A 15,630-nucleotide genomic window follows, 5' to 3' on the forward strand; every position below is an offset into this window, starting at 1 on the left:
CCCATGATACTGAAATCCCCATCTAGTTTCAGAATGTAACTATAACCTTAATTTTTAAAGTTCTTTGCCTTCATGAGGGGATGGAGAGCCACAGCCCAGTGGTGGAGTGCATGGTTTGGCTACAGAATGACCCGGTTTCATTTACTGGCCTCTCCAGTTAAAGAGATCAAATGATGTGAAAGACCCATCTCTACCTGAGACCCTGGGGAACCCTTCTAGTCAAAATAAACACAACTGGTCTTAATGGACAGATTCTCAGACTTGGTGTAAGACAGCTCCTATGTTACGAGTTCTTTTCCTTTATTTATATTATAATTAGATGTACACTCACCAATATTTGTGAGTGACAGGCGGGCTACCTGAGTGCTTTCCCGGAATAATCTGGAAATCTGACTTTGTGACTGTCCTACCCTATATTCCATGCCACTGTTTTTGTGGGGTCTTGCTGTATTTTCTGTTTTCTGATGACATATTTGTAGTCCTGTGATTCCCGCCCTCAAAAGTCACCATTGAAGCCTGCTGACGTGTTAGAAAACACACTGTTGCTGTGGAGGAGAAGCAAAGGCAGGGAGAAGAAGGGTCATTTTGTAGCCTGCTCTCATGCATACAGATTAGGAGCAGGCCTTCCTGCTTGCAGAAAAGGAATGGGCGGGCTGCTTGAGGGAATTACCCCTTTGCCATATCTGCCGTGTTTGTTTTGTAGCTCTGTTTAAGCGCCTCTTTCCCATGACTCCAGAGGGACCCGTGACTTATGAGATCAGTTCCACGCATTGCATCTTAATTTTCAAGCTGCTATTTCCTTTACAACTAAGGCAGTGGGAGCCTTTTCTTCCATACCCTTTTGATAAGCATTTACACACTTTCTGGGGAGTTTTGCTTGCTTGTGATATTTATGCCTGCTGAGACATGATTGGATTTCTTTCTCCTGGAGTTGCTTCCTCTGCACTGATGTAATTATTTTTTCCACATTTTCCTTTCCAAAAAAGATAGTCATAATAATTTGCATTCATGTGCTTCTAATCTAAAGTAGCAGGGCTGGACTAACCTATTTCTTAGTCAAGGGGCATACATTTCTGAGTCCCAAGAATTACTGGTGCATGGAATAGGCTCTGTCGGTTTAAGAAGGACTCTTCTTTGTCTTTATATAATTGATAGGAGTCCCTGCAGTAGTATATGTAATGAATAAATATAATAAGAAAATTGTGCTTCAAGAGTTAAAGCCACTTCAAATGCAATATCTACTTGTAATACTTAAAAACAAACAAACTGCAAGTCAGTATTATTTTCCCCCATATTGCAGATGTTGAGACTGAAAGCTCCATCCGGTGAGTGTTTTACTGCATGCTCGTTACTGGGCATTCACGGATTACTCACATGACGTCGTCTGCCTCTCTCGCATCTTCCGCCCCTTCTGGCCTTTGTTGCGTCGCAAACCACTCCAACCCCCACCCCACCCCCGAGAAAGTCTGGTTGCTGCTCTCTCCTACCAGACTGAATGGGGCTAATTACTTCCTGTTTTGAGGAAGTGACTTGGGAGCGGTGACAGAGAAGGGACGGGAGCCCCATGTTTGACCTAGATGTGATGGGGCTTTAAGGCTGAGAGAGAGAGTAGCGAGGCTGAGGCAACCTAGGCCCTTTCTACACCTAAGGATTATCCCAGGAAAATGGAGGGATTGTCCCTGCCTGCTCCCGGGATCCCCTGTGTGTCATTTGGATGCACAAGGATGATTCCAGGATAAATGGCTGGTGTAGACATGCCCCTAGTGAATTCATAGCAGAGGCAAGATTTAAGCCAGGGACTTTTTGATATATAACTTCGAGTCAGAGGGTTTCAAGGATCTTGGAATTGTTGTAGATCACAAGCTGAATATGAGCCAACAGTGTGATGTGGCTGCAAAAAATGCAAATGCTATTTTGGGCTGCATTAATAGAAGTATAGCTTCCAGATAACACAAGGTACTGGTTCTCCTCTATTTGGCCCTGGTTAGGCCTCATCGAGTATTGCATCCAGCTGCCTCTTCAATGCATCTAGTGTGGGAGAGCCCACAACCTCCCTAGGTAATTGGTTCCATTGACGTACTGCTCTAACAGGCAGGATATTTTTTTCTGATGTCCAGCTAGAATCTGGCTTCCTATAACTTGAGCCAATTATTCTGTGTCCTGCACTCTGGGATGATCAAGAAGAGATCCTGGCCCTCCTCTGTGTGACAACCTTTCAAGTATTTGAAGAGTGCTATCATGTCTCCCCTCAATCCTCTCTTCTCCAGACTAAACATGCCCAGTTCTTTCACTCTCCTCATAGGGCTTTGTTTCCAGACCCCTGATCATCCTCATTGCCCTCCTCTGAACACACACCAGATTGTCTGCATCCTTTTTGAAGTGTGGTGGCCAGAACTGGACGCAAGACTCAAGATGAGGCCTAACGAGGGCTGAATACAGGGGAACCAGTACTTCGCACAATTTGGAAGCTATACTTCTATTAATACAGCCCAAAATAGCATTTGCTTTTGTTGCAGCCACATCACACTGTTGGGTCATATTCAGCTTGTGATCTACAACAATTCTAAGATCCTTCTCATTTGTAGTATTGCTGAGCGAAGTATCACTCATCTTGTAAGTGTACATTTGGTTTCTTTTTCCTAGATGTAGAACTTGAAATTTCTTCCTATTAAATTTCATTCTGTTGTTTTCAGCCCAGCGCTCCAGCCTATCAAGGTCACTTTCAAGTTTGTTTCTGTCTTCCAGGGTATTAGCTATCCCACCCAATTTTGTGTCATCTTCAGATTTGATAAGCGTACCCTGCACCTCCTCGTCCAAATCATTAACAAAAATGTTGAAGAGCACTAGGCCCAGGACTGAGCCCAATGGTTCCTACTCATTACCTCCCTCAGTTTGAGAAGGTACCATTGATAGGCGCTCTTTGAGTCCGATTCTGTAGCCAACTGTGAATCCACCTAATAGTTGTTCCATCTAGCCCACTTTTAGCTAGTTTGTTAATCACAATATCATGGGGCACTTTGTCAAGAGCTTTGCTGAAGTCAAGATATATTACGTCCACAGCATTCCCACAGTCCACAAGGGAGGTTACCCGATCAAAAAATGAGATCAGATTAGTCTGACAGGATTTGTTCTTGATGAATCCATGCTGGCTGCTAGTAATCACTGCATTATTTTCAGGGTGCTTACAGATTGACTTCTTTATAATCTGCTCCAAAATTTTCCCAGGGATGGATGTCAGACTGACTGGTCTGTAGTTCCCAGTTTCCTCCTTTTTGCCCTTTTTGAAGATAAGGACGTTAGCCCTCCTCCAGTCGTCCAGCACCTCACCTGTCTTCCATGATTTTGCAAAGATAATAGACAGTGGTTCTGAAAATTCTTCCACCAGCTCCTTTATTACTCTAGGATGCAACTCATCAGGCCCTGGAGATTTGAACTCGTACAAAGAAATTAGGTGTTCCTTGACCATTTGTTTATCAATCTCAAACTGCAATCCTGCCCCTTCAGCTTGTACTTCACTTTTTCCAGGGGGATCATAGACCCGCTTTTGGGAGAAGACTGAGCCAAAGTAGGAATTCAGCACTTTGGCCTTTTCTTTGTCATCTGTTATCAATTTGCCATCCTCATTAAGCAGTCGAACTACCATTTCTTTCCTCTGTCTTTTACTATTCACGTATCTGAAGAAAGCCTTTTTATTGCTTTTAGCATCCCTTGCTAGTTTCAGCTCATTCTCAGCTTTAGCCTTCCTAATGCCATTTTGGTACTTCTGTGCTACCTCTCTGTACTCTTCTTTTGTGAACAGTGGATAACGCCACAAGCACTTTAATTGGGCATAGGAGTTGGTAGCAGGCTAATTTAAGCTATTTTATCAATCCGCAACAACCTCTATGAGCTTCATCAGACGTGTGTTTTATTGCACCCTTTTTACTGGGCACTCACGGATTTTTGTGGCTCCGTCTCATGACGTCATCTGCCTCCAGCACGCCTCTCACCCCTTCTAGCCTTTGTGCCACAGAAAAGCACCCCAGTAAGTCCGATGTATTTTAAAGATGGAAGTTGCTGCTATGTCCTGCTGTGTGCTTGAGAAGCAGCAGGTTCAAAATTGCCCACTGAATGGGCCATCTGCACGTTGTTTACTTCCTCTTTGAAAAGAGAAAGTAATGAGGGAAAAGCGCATGGGCGGAGAAGTGATGGTAAGCAATTGTGATTTTCCCCATGTGATGACCCTCTATGTTGTGGATGGTGATGTAGTGAACAACTTGTGGCCCTCCAGGTGTTTTGGCCTACAACTCCCATCCTTCCTCACCATTGGCTATTCTGACTAGGGCTTATGGGAGTTGTAGGCTGAAACTTCTGGAGGGCCACAGTTTGTTCCCCCGTGCTCTAGGTGTTCCTTGCCTAGCTCTTTTACAAGGTTGAATATTTTATTCCTTAAATATATTAAACCAATACTGTTTATTTGTTATTATTGGATAGGATTATATAAAACTCACTTGTCTTTAGATGTTTAATTGTGTGTGTGTATCCTTTTCCAGTTATGCTACAGTTAACGGGAAAGAAGAAAATTCCTCAAAAAAGTGTTCCCTCTAAAGTAGAAAAAAAACAGACACCAAGCCCACGCAAACTGTCTGCTAAAGAAGCTAATGCGTTATTAGTACAGGCGAGAAAGTTCGGAATAGCATCTTTACAGCTGAACTTGATGCCCCTCCTGTCAGGTATTTTTTTTCCTAGTGCTCGATAAGTGGGGGAAACATGATTAGTTTGTTTTTAATGCTTGGGCAGCTTTTCATAGAGGTGAACAGAAGTAGAGTCATTTTATTGTGAGAAAACACATTTGAGTTCTAGGACCAAAACGTGCCAATAGGCTCTGCCAATAGATTTCCACATTGTGGGTAAAACGGACAAATCCAATTTAGCTGCAGCAGTGTATCAATGCCTAATGTCAGTACACAATGAATATCTAATGTTAGATTATGTTTCTTTATGGCTAGAAAAGAGATGATGTCTTGTTGTGCTGAGAATAACAATTTGATGCTGCTGTCAGTTGAACTAGAACAGCCTTGCAAATAAGTTACTAGCCTAATCACACACACACCAGCCCATCTGTATACACATATTTGCTCTAGTCATCAAGGCCCAAAATGGAAAGAAAGAACCAGCTTTTTGTTTAGTTCATAACACATTCCTTTCTGTTTGATGGCAACTATTGAGTGGCTATTTAAAAGTCTGGAAGTAGAAAAAGAGACAAGTAAAGGGGGTGGGGGGGCATCCATCCCTTTGTGCAAATGATACATTCTGCAGTCAAATAGCTACATGTGGATTATCTGCCTGATAACACTGTATGGAAAGCAAATTCATTGCAACTTGGGAAGTAAGTCACATCTGCCCTAAGAAAGTCAATCACCTATCTGTCATGGTGCAGGTCAGAAAGTGAGAAAATAATGCGGATGGGTCTTGAAGGAGGAGAGATGAAGCCTTGCTAGACCTACCTGATAATCCGGTGGGGAGGAGGGGTGACGCCGTGCTGCAGCTAGCGCGGGCCGTCGCCCCTAGCTAGACGTAACACGCGACCGGGGTAAGGGAAAGCCCCATTGCGTCCTCCATTTTTTAAAAAATTAAAGGGCCATGTGTACAGGAGTGCACCAATGAGAAGGTAGGTATTTTTTTTAAAAAAAAGGGTTCCCTGCTCCCCCTGCCACCGATTCCCCCCTACAATGTCTGATGCCACCCAGCTCGCCCCCTTGCTCACCCGCCCGCCTGCCCCCTCACTTGCTCACCATGTCCACCCCCGCTCGCCATGTCCAATGGCCCTCCACCCCCCCGTCCGTGATCTCCTACCCCCAGGCCCGATGGGCACAGCGCTTCTATGGCTGTGCCCAGTGCACTGTACTCTGTGCCCAGAGCGCTGTGCCCAGTGCACGGCTTATCTTGGCTACTCACGAGTAAGCGAGCAGCCCGGAAAAGCCATGGAACTAGCTAGACCTTCCGCAGCCCTGGGCTCAGCCTGGGGCTGCGGAAAAACCGGGCCACAAGCGGATCTGGTTATCCCAGGTCAAGGGAGAGTTTAGCCCGGCCTGACCCTAGGATCCCCGGTGCATCATCTGCACGCACAGCAGGGAGCCTGGGCCTCGCACCGGGCTAAACCCTTGTCTAGCAGCGGCCATGGTCTCATGCAGGCAGATGGACAATATTTTTCTCAAGTTGGGATCCATCCCTGCCTCTGTGACACTTTCTGTGTTAAGTTGAACATGTTACTCCTAGGCTTAGTACTTGTCAGTGTTTAATCTGTGCCAGAGTCTATGCAAAAGTGGCATCATTGATGTTCAAGGTCCAAATTAGAAAGACAGGGCAAAGGTAAAGGTAGAAGTGTATTGAGGGTAGAGCTACCATCAACAATTCAGGTACCGTTACCTAATGAGTGCATTTCTGTCTGGGCTCAGCCATCCACAGGCATTTTTATTTTTATGAACATTTTTGGAGAACGTGCAATCACCCCATTCACATTCAGGGATGTGAATTATTTTTTTATTTATTTATTTATATAGCACCAAAAATGTCCCAATGAATGGGACATTTTCAAGTGATTTGTGAACTGAAACAAAATTCTCATACATCCCTAGAGAAAAGTCAACATGAAGAGCAAAGGGAATTTCAAGGGCAGGATGTGGTACCATGATTAGGAAACGTATTTGTGAAACATGAGGGGCCATATAGTGAATGATGTGCTTAAGAAGAACCATGGAATAACAACCTATCCAGCACAGAGTCTGGGGGGAAATGTTCTTGAATGGTTAAAAATGGTGCCTTAAAACAAATGAAGAAAGGCATTCCCAAGGTTAATCATTCTGGTTTTTCTTAATGTCTGAAAACAGTGACCCGGTGCGGTGCGCCCAACCCAAAAGCCCTTTGAGGGTCTTACCCTTGAGGAACTGTGTTGCATGCTGAGTGAGTTAAGAATATGCAACCCCTAACCAGCACTTGTCGTGTTGTGTAAATCTGGCTGTTGGTGGGGGTTATTTGAGGGTTAACCAACCCTTGCATAATCCACGATCTTTTGTAGGGCATGTGAGGGTTATTTAAGTTTCAAATTACCCCCACTGGCCGGCTTCGCACGACACAACAACCCCAAGTCAGGGGTTGCATATTCATAATGGCAGCCAGCACATGAATTGGCCCGATGCCTGCTTTTAAAGCAGGTTCCACTGGTACATCATGCAAGAGCAGTTTGTATTGAATAATTGGCAAATTAAAGGCTGCTTCATAATTTTTCCCCTTAACAAATCTTTGTACAGGAAAACACATGTATGTGCTCTAACGTGAAAGTGTATCACAACTGTGTCCCCCCCCCCCCGGCACTTGTATACAGGTTGGCCATTGCTGTATACACATGTTTTCCTACATGAAGATAATCTATATGCAGAAAAAGTCAAACAGCCTACAGGAAATATGATGGCAGTAAAAGCTTTAGAAGGTTGTGTGCTGGGACATTGCTGGGTAAAAGGAGCTCTCCTTGAAATAGCTAGTGAAGCAAAGCGGGCATCCCTCTGTTTGTAGCAATACATTATTTTGAGACTTTGGACAGTATTAGACGCATAATAAGGATCCTCTGTCTGCATGCTGTGCTGTAGAACTATTTCAGCTAATACAGTACGCAGGAGTTGAACACATCCTTTCTGACATCTTTGCTGGACATAGTACTGAAATCTGAAAGGTAAAAGCTCGTGGTAATTTCACTTCCATTAGAAATGCAAGGGTACACAGAGGCAACCCCCTGTGATCGCTTGCTGCGTTGCTGGTGACAGCTTGCATACAAATTACCTCTCTGCTGCATGTTTCCTGACATTTTGCTCCTAATTGAAGCCGAAGCTTCAAGGCCATTGATATATTCACTGAATGACTGTCTGGCATATTCAGAGCTTCCCTCAATTTCTTTTGCCCTGTGTAACTTTGCTCAGCAACTCTCTGTGCTGCTACTGTCATTTAAAGTTACAGGCTCCCACCACCACCACTCATGCTGTTCAAATTAGTGTATGCACTACAATACTAGAAATACCGTCCTTGCCTTGTGGTCACATATATTGGCATTGTTCTGCAGCGAGGTCTGTAAAGCTGTTGCCTTTTAGAACTCTTCTTCGTTCAAGTGCCACCTCTTCTGGCCCCGTCTCTTGGCTGGGTGTGGGTGTGGGCGAATGAGCGACGTTTGAGCTCACCAAGATTCGCCAGACATCAGCTCGCTGTTTGTCTCCCCACGATTTGCACTTGCTGTTCATTTTGCGTGAACTGGAAAATTCTACAAAATGGACAGCTGTAGAATGCGAATGAGGCACAAACAATTCCCAAATTTGTACAAATCCCCATACGTTTTCAGAGAACGGTTCATGTTCAGGATTGCGAACAGGACATTTTTGGGTGATTTGCGAACTGTAACAGAATTCTCATAGGTCCCTTGTTGGGCTTATGAAATTCTGCTGCTGATGTTTTGGCTCCCCCTACTGGTGACCTGTGGCATGTCCAAGTCAGATGGAAAGCTGGGCCTTGACAAATTGGATAGCCTTTTGAATTCTAGTGCCTTCCATTGATGACTCTGAATGCCAGAACCAGTATCGGGGAGTGCATGGAAGCATGTAGCTAGCGTAGTGGGGAGAGAGTGGGCACATACCTAATAGGGAGAAGTAAAGTTAGTAGTAACAAAGGGTCAGGGAAAGACTAGATTAAAACTGAGTAAGAAATCTTGGCATCAGAAGGGAAGAGCCAGAAAAAAATGATCATGCTTAACAAATATGGATGATGAAATTTGAAAATAAACTAGTCAGCATAAAACTAGTTATCATAAAACTTCCATTCCTTCACTTTAATGCTTCCACTAGTGGTAGTATATCAAAGAGATCCACTTTGGATGCTACTGTGTGGAGAGGGCTCATAGTCCTCATATGTTTTCAGCACGGAGTTCATATGATTATAGCTGCCAACATACCCTACCCCCTCAAAAACAAATCTTCTTTTCAAAGGCATCTGAGGTGTTCTTTTCAGTTGAGCAGCAAAAGTGGGTGGCAGATCCAGTGTGGTCCACCTGGAAGATGGGGTGTTAAACAATGACATGGAATATCATGCTTCTTCTACAAGCATTATACTAATAATTTAATTTCCCCACTCCACCTCCAGGAGAACATTATGTGGTCAGTCGACTGGGAGAGAAATCCCTTAAACTTTACGATGCATACCTAAGCTTTTCTGTTGATGAACCTCTCATGAGTGAGAAACAAAAACGGGAATTAAACCCACTGATTATTAGGATTAAATCTGCAAGAAGCTTACCAGCCACACCTGTTCCAATTGAAGTGCTGCAGGTAACTCAAAATATTCTTCCCGGTTCAACATGCCATGATAACCACAGTTTGTGATATATCACCTTGTTCCAGATCCCAGGTGATATTGGGAAGTTGAATGGGGGCTGGAGGGAGGAGTTAATAGCCAAAGTAGGGCGGGCAGGCAGGCAGGCAGGCACACCTGCTTGGAGGAGGCAATCTGGAGTTCCTTAGCAGGCTGATTATGTGCCAATGGAGGAGGAACTGGTCCCAAGCTACAATCCTACTTCTGAAGAGGGAGTTTAACTCCATCCAGAGCAAGCTGAATGTCATCTTCATAGCCAGTTTACCATCAGAACTTCTTCTTTTGGGGGAGGATTTAACTTCAGGTTTATAGCTGCTATCCATCCCATTACTGATTCCAGGCACATGATACCTGGATCAGATGAAAAGGAGAGGTCATACTGGGCACCACCAGCATAGATAACACCTCACTTCAGATTGCTAGGCAAGCTAACCTGGGTTTCAGATTTAGCACAGAAGACAAGATAGACCCTTGAGGCACCCGAGAGAATAAATCTTCTGGGCAGAAACATAAGTTGTCCAACACAACCTTCAGGAGTTGACTTGCGAGATAGAAGCAGATGCACCAGAGTTCTTTGCCCCTAACTCGCATCCTAGATAGGCTATCCAGAAGGATTCCTCACCATGGTTGTGCTGCTGAAAGGTCCAGGAGAACTAGAGTTGCTCTCTCTCTATTTGTCCTGGCAAAGGTTGTTCACCTGAGAAGCTTTAGTCCCAAACCTGGTCTAGAAACCAGACTGAAATGGGTCAGTGTATCTAAGAATGCAATGAATTGCCTGGAACTAAGCATCTTCAAAGGCAAGCTCTTGCCATTTGAGGTATGGGGAGGCATGAGAGAGAAGGGGGCCTTTTAAAATTGTGGCACCCAGATTCTGGAAGAATTTATTTATTTTTATTTTAGCATTTTTATCCCACCCTTTAGCCAAAAAGGCTCTCAAGGTGGCTTTTAAAAATATTTCTTAAGACAGTTCCTGCCCACAGGCTTGCAATCTAAAAAACATGACACAAAAGCAAAAGGGGTTGGGAGGGAGGAGGGCGGATGTGCTCTTTAGTCCCCTCACTGCCCACTCTAAACAGAATTGACAAAAGAATATTGTTTCCTCTTCCTTTTTCTTTTCATAGAGTTCATGTGTTCCTGTTTACTGCAAATACAAATTTCAGAATATGTCTCCCCATCAAACACAAGGACGAGACCATGGGACTGAAGTCTTCTTTGAGGATACCAATGTGATTCTCGCAGGAATAATCAAGCCTGGAGAATTGAGTGAATATCTCAGAGGGCCACCAATGGAAGTTGAAGTTCATGACCGGGACAAGAAAAAGGAAGAGATCAAGATAAAGCCTTCTTTGTTTGGAGAGGAGCCAGGGGACAACAAGCTAAGTCATTTGAGTGCTGTCACTTCTAGATACATGCTCCAGAATCCCATTAACATGGAGGAAATGTGGCATCCCTATGGAGTGGCTAAAATCAGCCTGGCCAATTTGTTGCTTGGTGAAAAGACCTTGAATTTATCTGTACCAATTCATAACTGCTCAGTTCAAGACACAGTTGTCTCTCAGGGGGAAAACATCACTCAGAAGGCTAGGGGAGCTGATGGCTCTCAAATTGTTCAGCTACCAATGGGACATTATGTAAACTCCGAGTCCTGTCTTAAGGTGAGAGTTGAAATAAGTGTGCCATTAGGTCCTCCAGATGAATTGGATGACTCCGAAACCACTCATAGCCCCTATGGCTGCATCATCTATATTTTTGACTATAAGAATACATCACTCTGGAGTTATTTGCTGCGAGAGATTACAGAAATTAATGCGGAAGCTCTTTCCCTTGATTCTTATCCCCTACATATAATTCAGAAATCTCTTAATACTTTAAAACTGAACCACAAGCTTACTGCAGAGGAGATTGCTCAGCTGGACATTATTACTGGATTTCACATACTGGATGGATCCATTCACCTCCTTATTTTGGAAGGCTTAAAGAACAAAGCACTTAAGAGGATGTTCAATAAAAGAATAGATAGGTAATCAAACCCGTTTTACTACTTAAATCTGTTTTCTTCTGCAGTGAACTTTTTATGAAGGCAATTTACAAAGGCAATTAACTGTACGTAGGGTGGGTGGGTTGCTCATGTACAGAAAATAAGAGCAGAAACAAATGATACATGATGGAGTTTTTCCTAGGCTACGCTACTTCAGACTGTAGCCGGAGAATTTCATGATAGAATATACCCCCATTATTTGTTTTTTGTTTTTTAAAAAGAAAACATACCTGTATATGCAGAACTAGTATGCTACGGACAAGACTAATCTAGAGCCTTTTCCTAAAATGAGCAGCACTTCTATTCCTCGTAATTGGCACCCTTATTCCAACCCTCCTGTCCTGTTTGTTCACATGGGAACAGAAGGCAGGGCTTTCAGGATCCATGAATGCAGCAGTAATAACTAAAGATCCTGCCAAATTTCAGGTCAGCCCACACTTTGATGTCAGAATTTGAGGTCTTGTTGAACTTTAAGTAAATTGCAGTGATATAGCCAATAAACTTAGGGAAATAATGATAACATTTAATGCTGCATTGTTTAGTACTTACTCTTTATTTTTTAAACTATATTTATTCATTTAACATCCACTCAAAACATGCTTGGTCAGCTTTGATACGTTGTAGTTCTTGCATCTGATGTTATGTTCCTGCATCTTAAGGATGAGCTAGATGAGACGTGGTTTACACAATTAGCAATCCTTGGAGGGGGGGAATGAAGTAAATAACAGGTGTAGAGGGACCCAATCCAGATTGGGACTCTTACTAGAGCTGGGGAGAGGGTAAGGGAGGCTCTCCCAGTCCTTATTAGGACCCACTCCCTGCCTGCAGCAATTGAAAGAAAATCTCCCGTTTGTGCCGTGGAAGCTTTTCTTCCAGAACACATTGGGCTTGTTCAGACGACATTTCAGGCTCTGTGGTTAGCAAAACTGTGGTTCTCTGTGGTTAGCACTAACTACAAACTGTGCTGTCGCACACAACACTTTAAGCCATGGCTAGAGCCGCTAACCCTGCTGCAGACAGTCCGACTGTGTTTAGTGAGTGAGCAGGGTTTAGCAAAGCGCATCACACAAGATGTCTTAAACCCTGCTGCTTAACCAAAAGCCTTAACCAGCAGAGTTTAAGGTATCTTCTCTAATTAGACCCATTGCCAGTGTTGGGGGCAAAGGGTTAAAGTTGTCTTAGGCCCTTAGCTAGACCTAAGGTTTATCCCGGGATTGTCCCGGGGTCATCCCTGTTCATGTAAATGACACACAGGATATCCTGGGAGCAGGCAGGGACGATCCCAGGATAAACCTTAGGTCTAGCTAAGGCCTTAGACTCATCAGGGCTCTAAACCAAATCATGTCACCCTCCACCTAGTATTTACTTTTAAAAAGCTACTCTTGCAATTGCTAATCACATGACTGGTGTCCTGCTTGCTTTATTACCAGTTTGAAGTGTTTATAAATGCCTTGAAACAGCCAGTTTCTTCTCTGTTCTTTTTGCTATTATAACCAATACTTTCAGTAACCTTTTGCTTATTTCTCTTTCACTTAATACTTTTCCAATCTTCCTAACCACCAATGTTCACAGATAATAGAAAGAAGTCATGGAGCACTTTAATTTCATGCTTCCCTGCTAACGTTGTAATGTACAAATGTTATAAATGCAGTGCCAGCCTCTGTTCCCCTTTAAAAGGAGTTGTTTTGACAGAATGCCGGATGAAGGAGAAATTGTTAAGGCCAAAGGCTGTGTACTGATGATGGCTTTTCAGAGACTTGGAGGCATTATTGAAAAGGGTGTCGTTACCAATGTTAATTTGTTTTTGTTTCCTTCCACGGTTACTTCTTCAAACTGATTTAGCAGATTTTCATAGTGCTATAAGTTGTATTCTTTCAAAGCCTCAGAATCAAGATAAGCCTAATGCAGTACGCTTTGGGGGAACAGTTATTGGCGCTCCTTGGACAGTGTATATGAAAAATAATACATTACCCCTCCCTCTACATTTTAGTTTTTAACTGCACTTTCTTTTTTAAAAGAGCAACTTTTCCTTTGAAAGTGTAATTGACTCAGTAATAGCTGTTTGCAATGTAATTTAGAGAGGCAGAGAAAGAGAGATCCTTTGAAATTTTAGGGATGGCAAAGGGCAAAACAAGTAAGAATGAAGAAATAGACCATGACACACACCTGTCAGCCCAAACTAATGCTACTGTAGCAGTAAAGACAAAGGCGCTCCTGTTTTTCAAAAAAATAAGCATGTGCATATAGTGCAAATATAATATGAAATGAGCAAGAAAATCTTTAGGACAGCATTTTGACAGTGATCTCCTTAGGTTCTGTACATCCATGTAGACAAACCCCATGGTATAGAAGTGCCCTTTTACCTTTCTCTCCTATCTACAAGGAAATACAAGGATGTTACCGTTAGGAGTGTAGTGTGATCTTCTCTTTAAAAAGTAGATATTTGTATATTCTTGAATTATGTACATTTCCCAGATCTGTCCATAGAGTTAGTCTGCAAATGGGAAATATGTGGCATGCGTGGAAGTATGTTTTTATCAAATACGGCCTAGTGCTTTTTAAATTGTACCTAGAACTTGGCATTCAATTCTTTTGTACCATTTTCAAATACTAATGATGGAAAGGACAATTGTACAACCCAGAGAAAGATCAATGTACTTGTGTCCCATCAAAATCAATAGCTAGGGACTAGACCGTTGTTAGACTGGTCAAGTTTACCCTGTTGGTGATATGGTGGCATCATTTTGCCAGGGTCAGGACCCATGCGTAGGGGAGTACCCTGTAGAACTTTAAAACTTAATTAACTAGTTGTAGTAATCTACTTAAAATCTTCTGATTGACTCAAAAGGTGCCCCAATTAATGGGTAGCAAATAAGTTTTTTAAAACAACAACAACAGATACTTACAAAATGTAAGTACCATCATAAGTGTATAGTTAAATTATGGGATTGATTACAACCAATTTGGATGGCTTTTTAAAAAGTATTAGGTAAATTCATGGCAGATAAAGCTGTCACCGGCTACTAATCATGATGGCTATATATTACATATAAGAGGCGATACGAGCAGGGGGTTGATGTAGCATTCATGTCCTGCCTGTGAGCTTCCCATAGGCATATGTTTGGCTTTTGTGGCAACAGAATGCTGTACTAGATGGAACTTTGGTTTGATCCAGCATGGTTCTTATGTTGCCTTCTCTGTGTTCTCTCACATAGGAGAGAATTCCTCCTAAGTGGATGCCTCCTATAAAGTCTACAGCACCTGGTATTCCCAGGTGGTCTCCCATCCAAGTACTAACCAGGTCTGACCCTGCTTAGCTTCCGAGATCAGATGAGATCAGACACGTTTAGGGTAGTATAAAGGCAATTGAGCTATTGAGCAGTAGCAAAATGCAATAAATAAATGTCCAGGTTGATCATATGATTCTTTGAAGCATGTTGGTTTTCAGCTGTACCACTTGCCCATACTGTTCCATTAAGGAGCAGTGCATATTTCAGAGTATCAGAACCACTTGTTAATGGTTTTCCTCTTTTATTATATTATTTAAAATTACTGATAATTTATTTTGTTGAAGTCGATCTAATATTAGGCAAAAGCAACAAACTATCAGCTGATACTTGCTTTTTAAGCAAAAACACTTTTAAAGGAAAATGTCAGTCAAAAAGCCTTAAGGGGCATTTTCTGGTTAAAAAGCCCAATAGTTTATATCTAAGATGTTTTATTAGCCTTCAGTCTTGCACACCATAGGTCTCTAGATTTAATTATCTTTTCTTAGCATACTCCATTTCTGAGGACCTCTTTGTTTCACTTTCTAAAAGAGCTGCGGAAATTGATTTTTGATCAAAACATCATGTTGGATCAGCAGGCCATTTTATCTTCTAGATTTGTGGAGGTTTTTAGATTTCATAAAAGTAACCATTTGAGAGCCTCATGCATGGTAGATCTGACCTTTCCCAGACACAGACAAGCTTTTTACAGTTTTATGATTTCAATCCATGCCAACTGAAGTATTTGATGGCAGATACCAATGACTTATGACCAATGATTTCGTGTTTGTAGATTCCCAGAAATTTAAGATCTTGGACACAATTTGTGTATCCTTTATATGCATTGCCATGCTCAAAATTTCTTGGGAAAGTTATATCTGGGTTGCAAACTGAAGGTGCCTTAAAAAATAAAAGTGACCAAGGTCTCAGAACTTCTTG

The 15,630-nt window shown here is 42.6% G+C and overlaps 1 protein-coding gene and 1 pseudogene across 1 annotated transcript in view; one reads left to right on the forward strand and one right to left on the reverse strand.

The window, feature by feature from the left end:
* The window catches only part of CFAP92 (cilia and flagella associated protein 92 (putative)), a 56,926-nt gene that overhangs the window by 29,602 nt on the left and 11,694 nt on the right, over positions 1-15,630 (forward strand). The window contains exons 7-9 of the mRNA XM_063121604.1: positions 4,533-4,712; positions 9,160-9,344; positions 10,509-11,407. Of these exons, the coding sequence (XP_062977674.1) occupies positions 4,533-4,712; positions 9,160-9,344; positions 10,509-11,407 (1,264 nt within the window). The remainder of the gene's footprint in view (positions 1-4,532; positions 4,713-9,159; positions 9,345-10,508; positions 11,408-15,630) is intronic.
* Positions 14,675-14,793, reverse strand: LOC134397046 (5S ribosomal RNA; annotated as a pseudogene).

This window comes from Elgaria multicarinata, chromosome 3, assembly GCF_023053635.1.
Source record: "Elgaria multicarinata webbii isolate HBS135686 ecotype San Diego chromosome 3, rElgMul1.1.pri, whole genome shotgun sequence".
Lineage (NCBI taxonomy): Eukaryota > Metazoa > Chordata > Lepidosauria > Squamata > Anguidae > Elgaria > Elgaria multicarinata.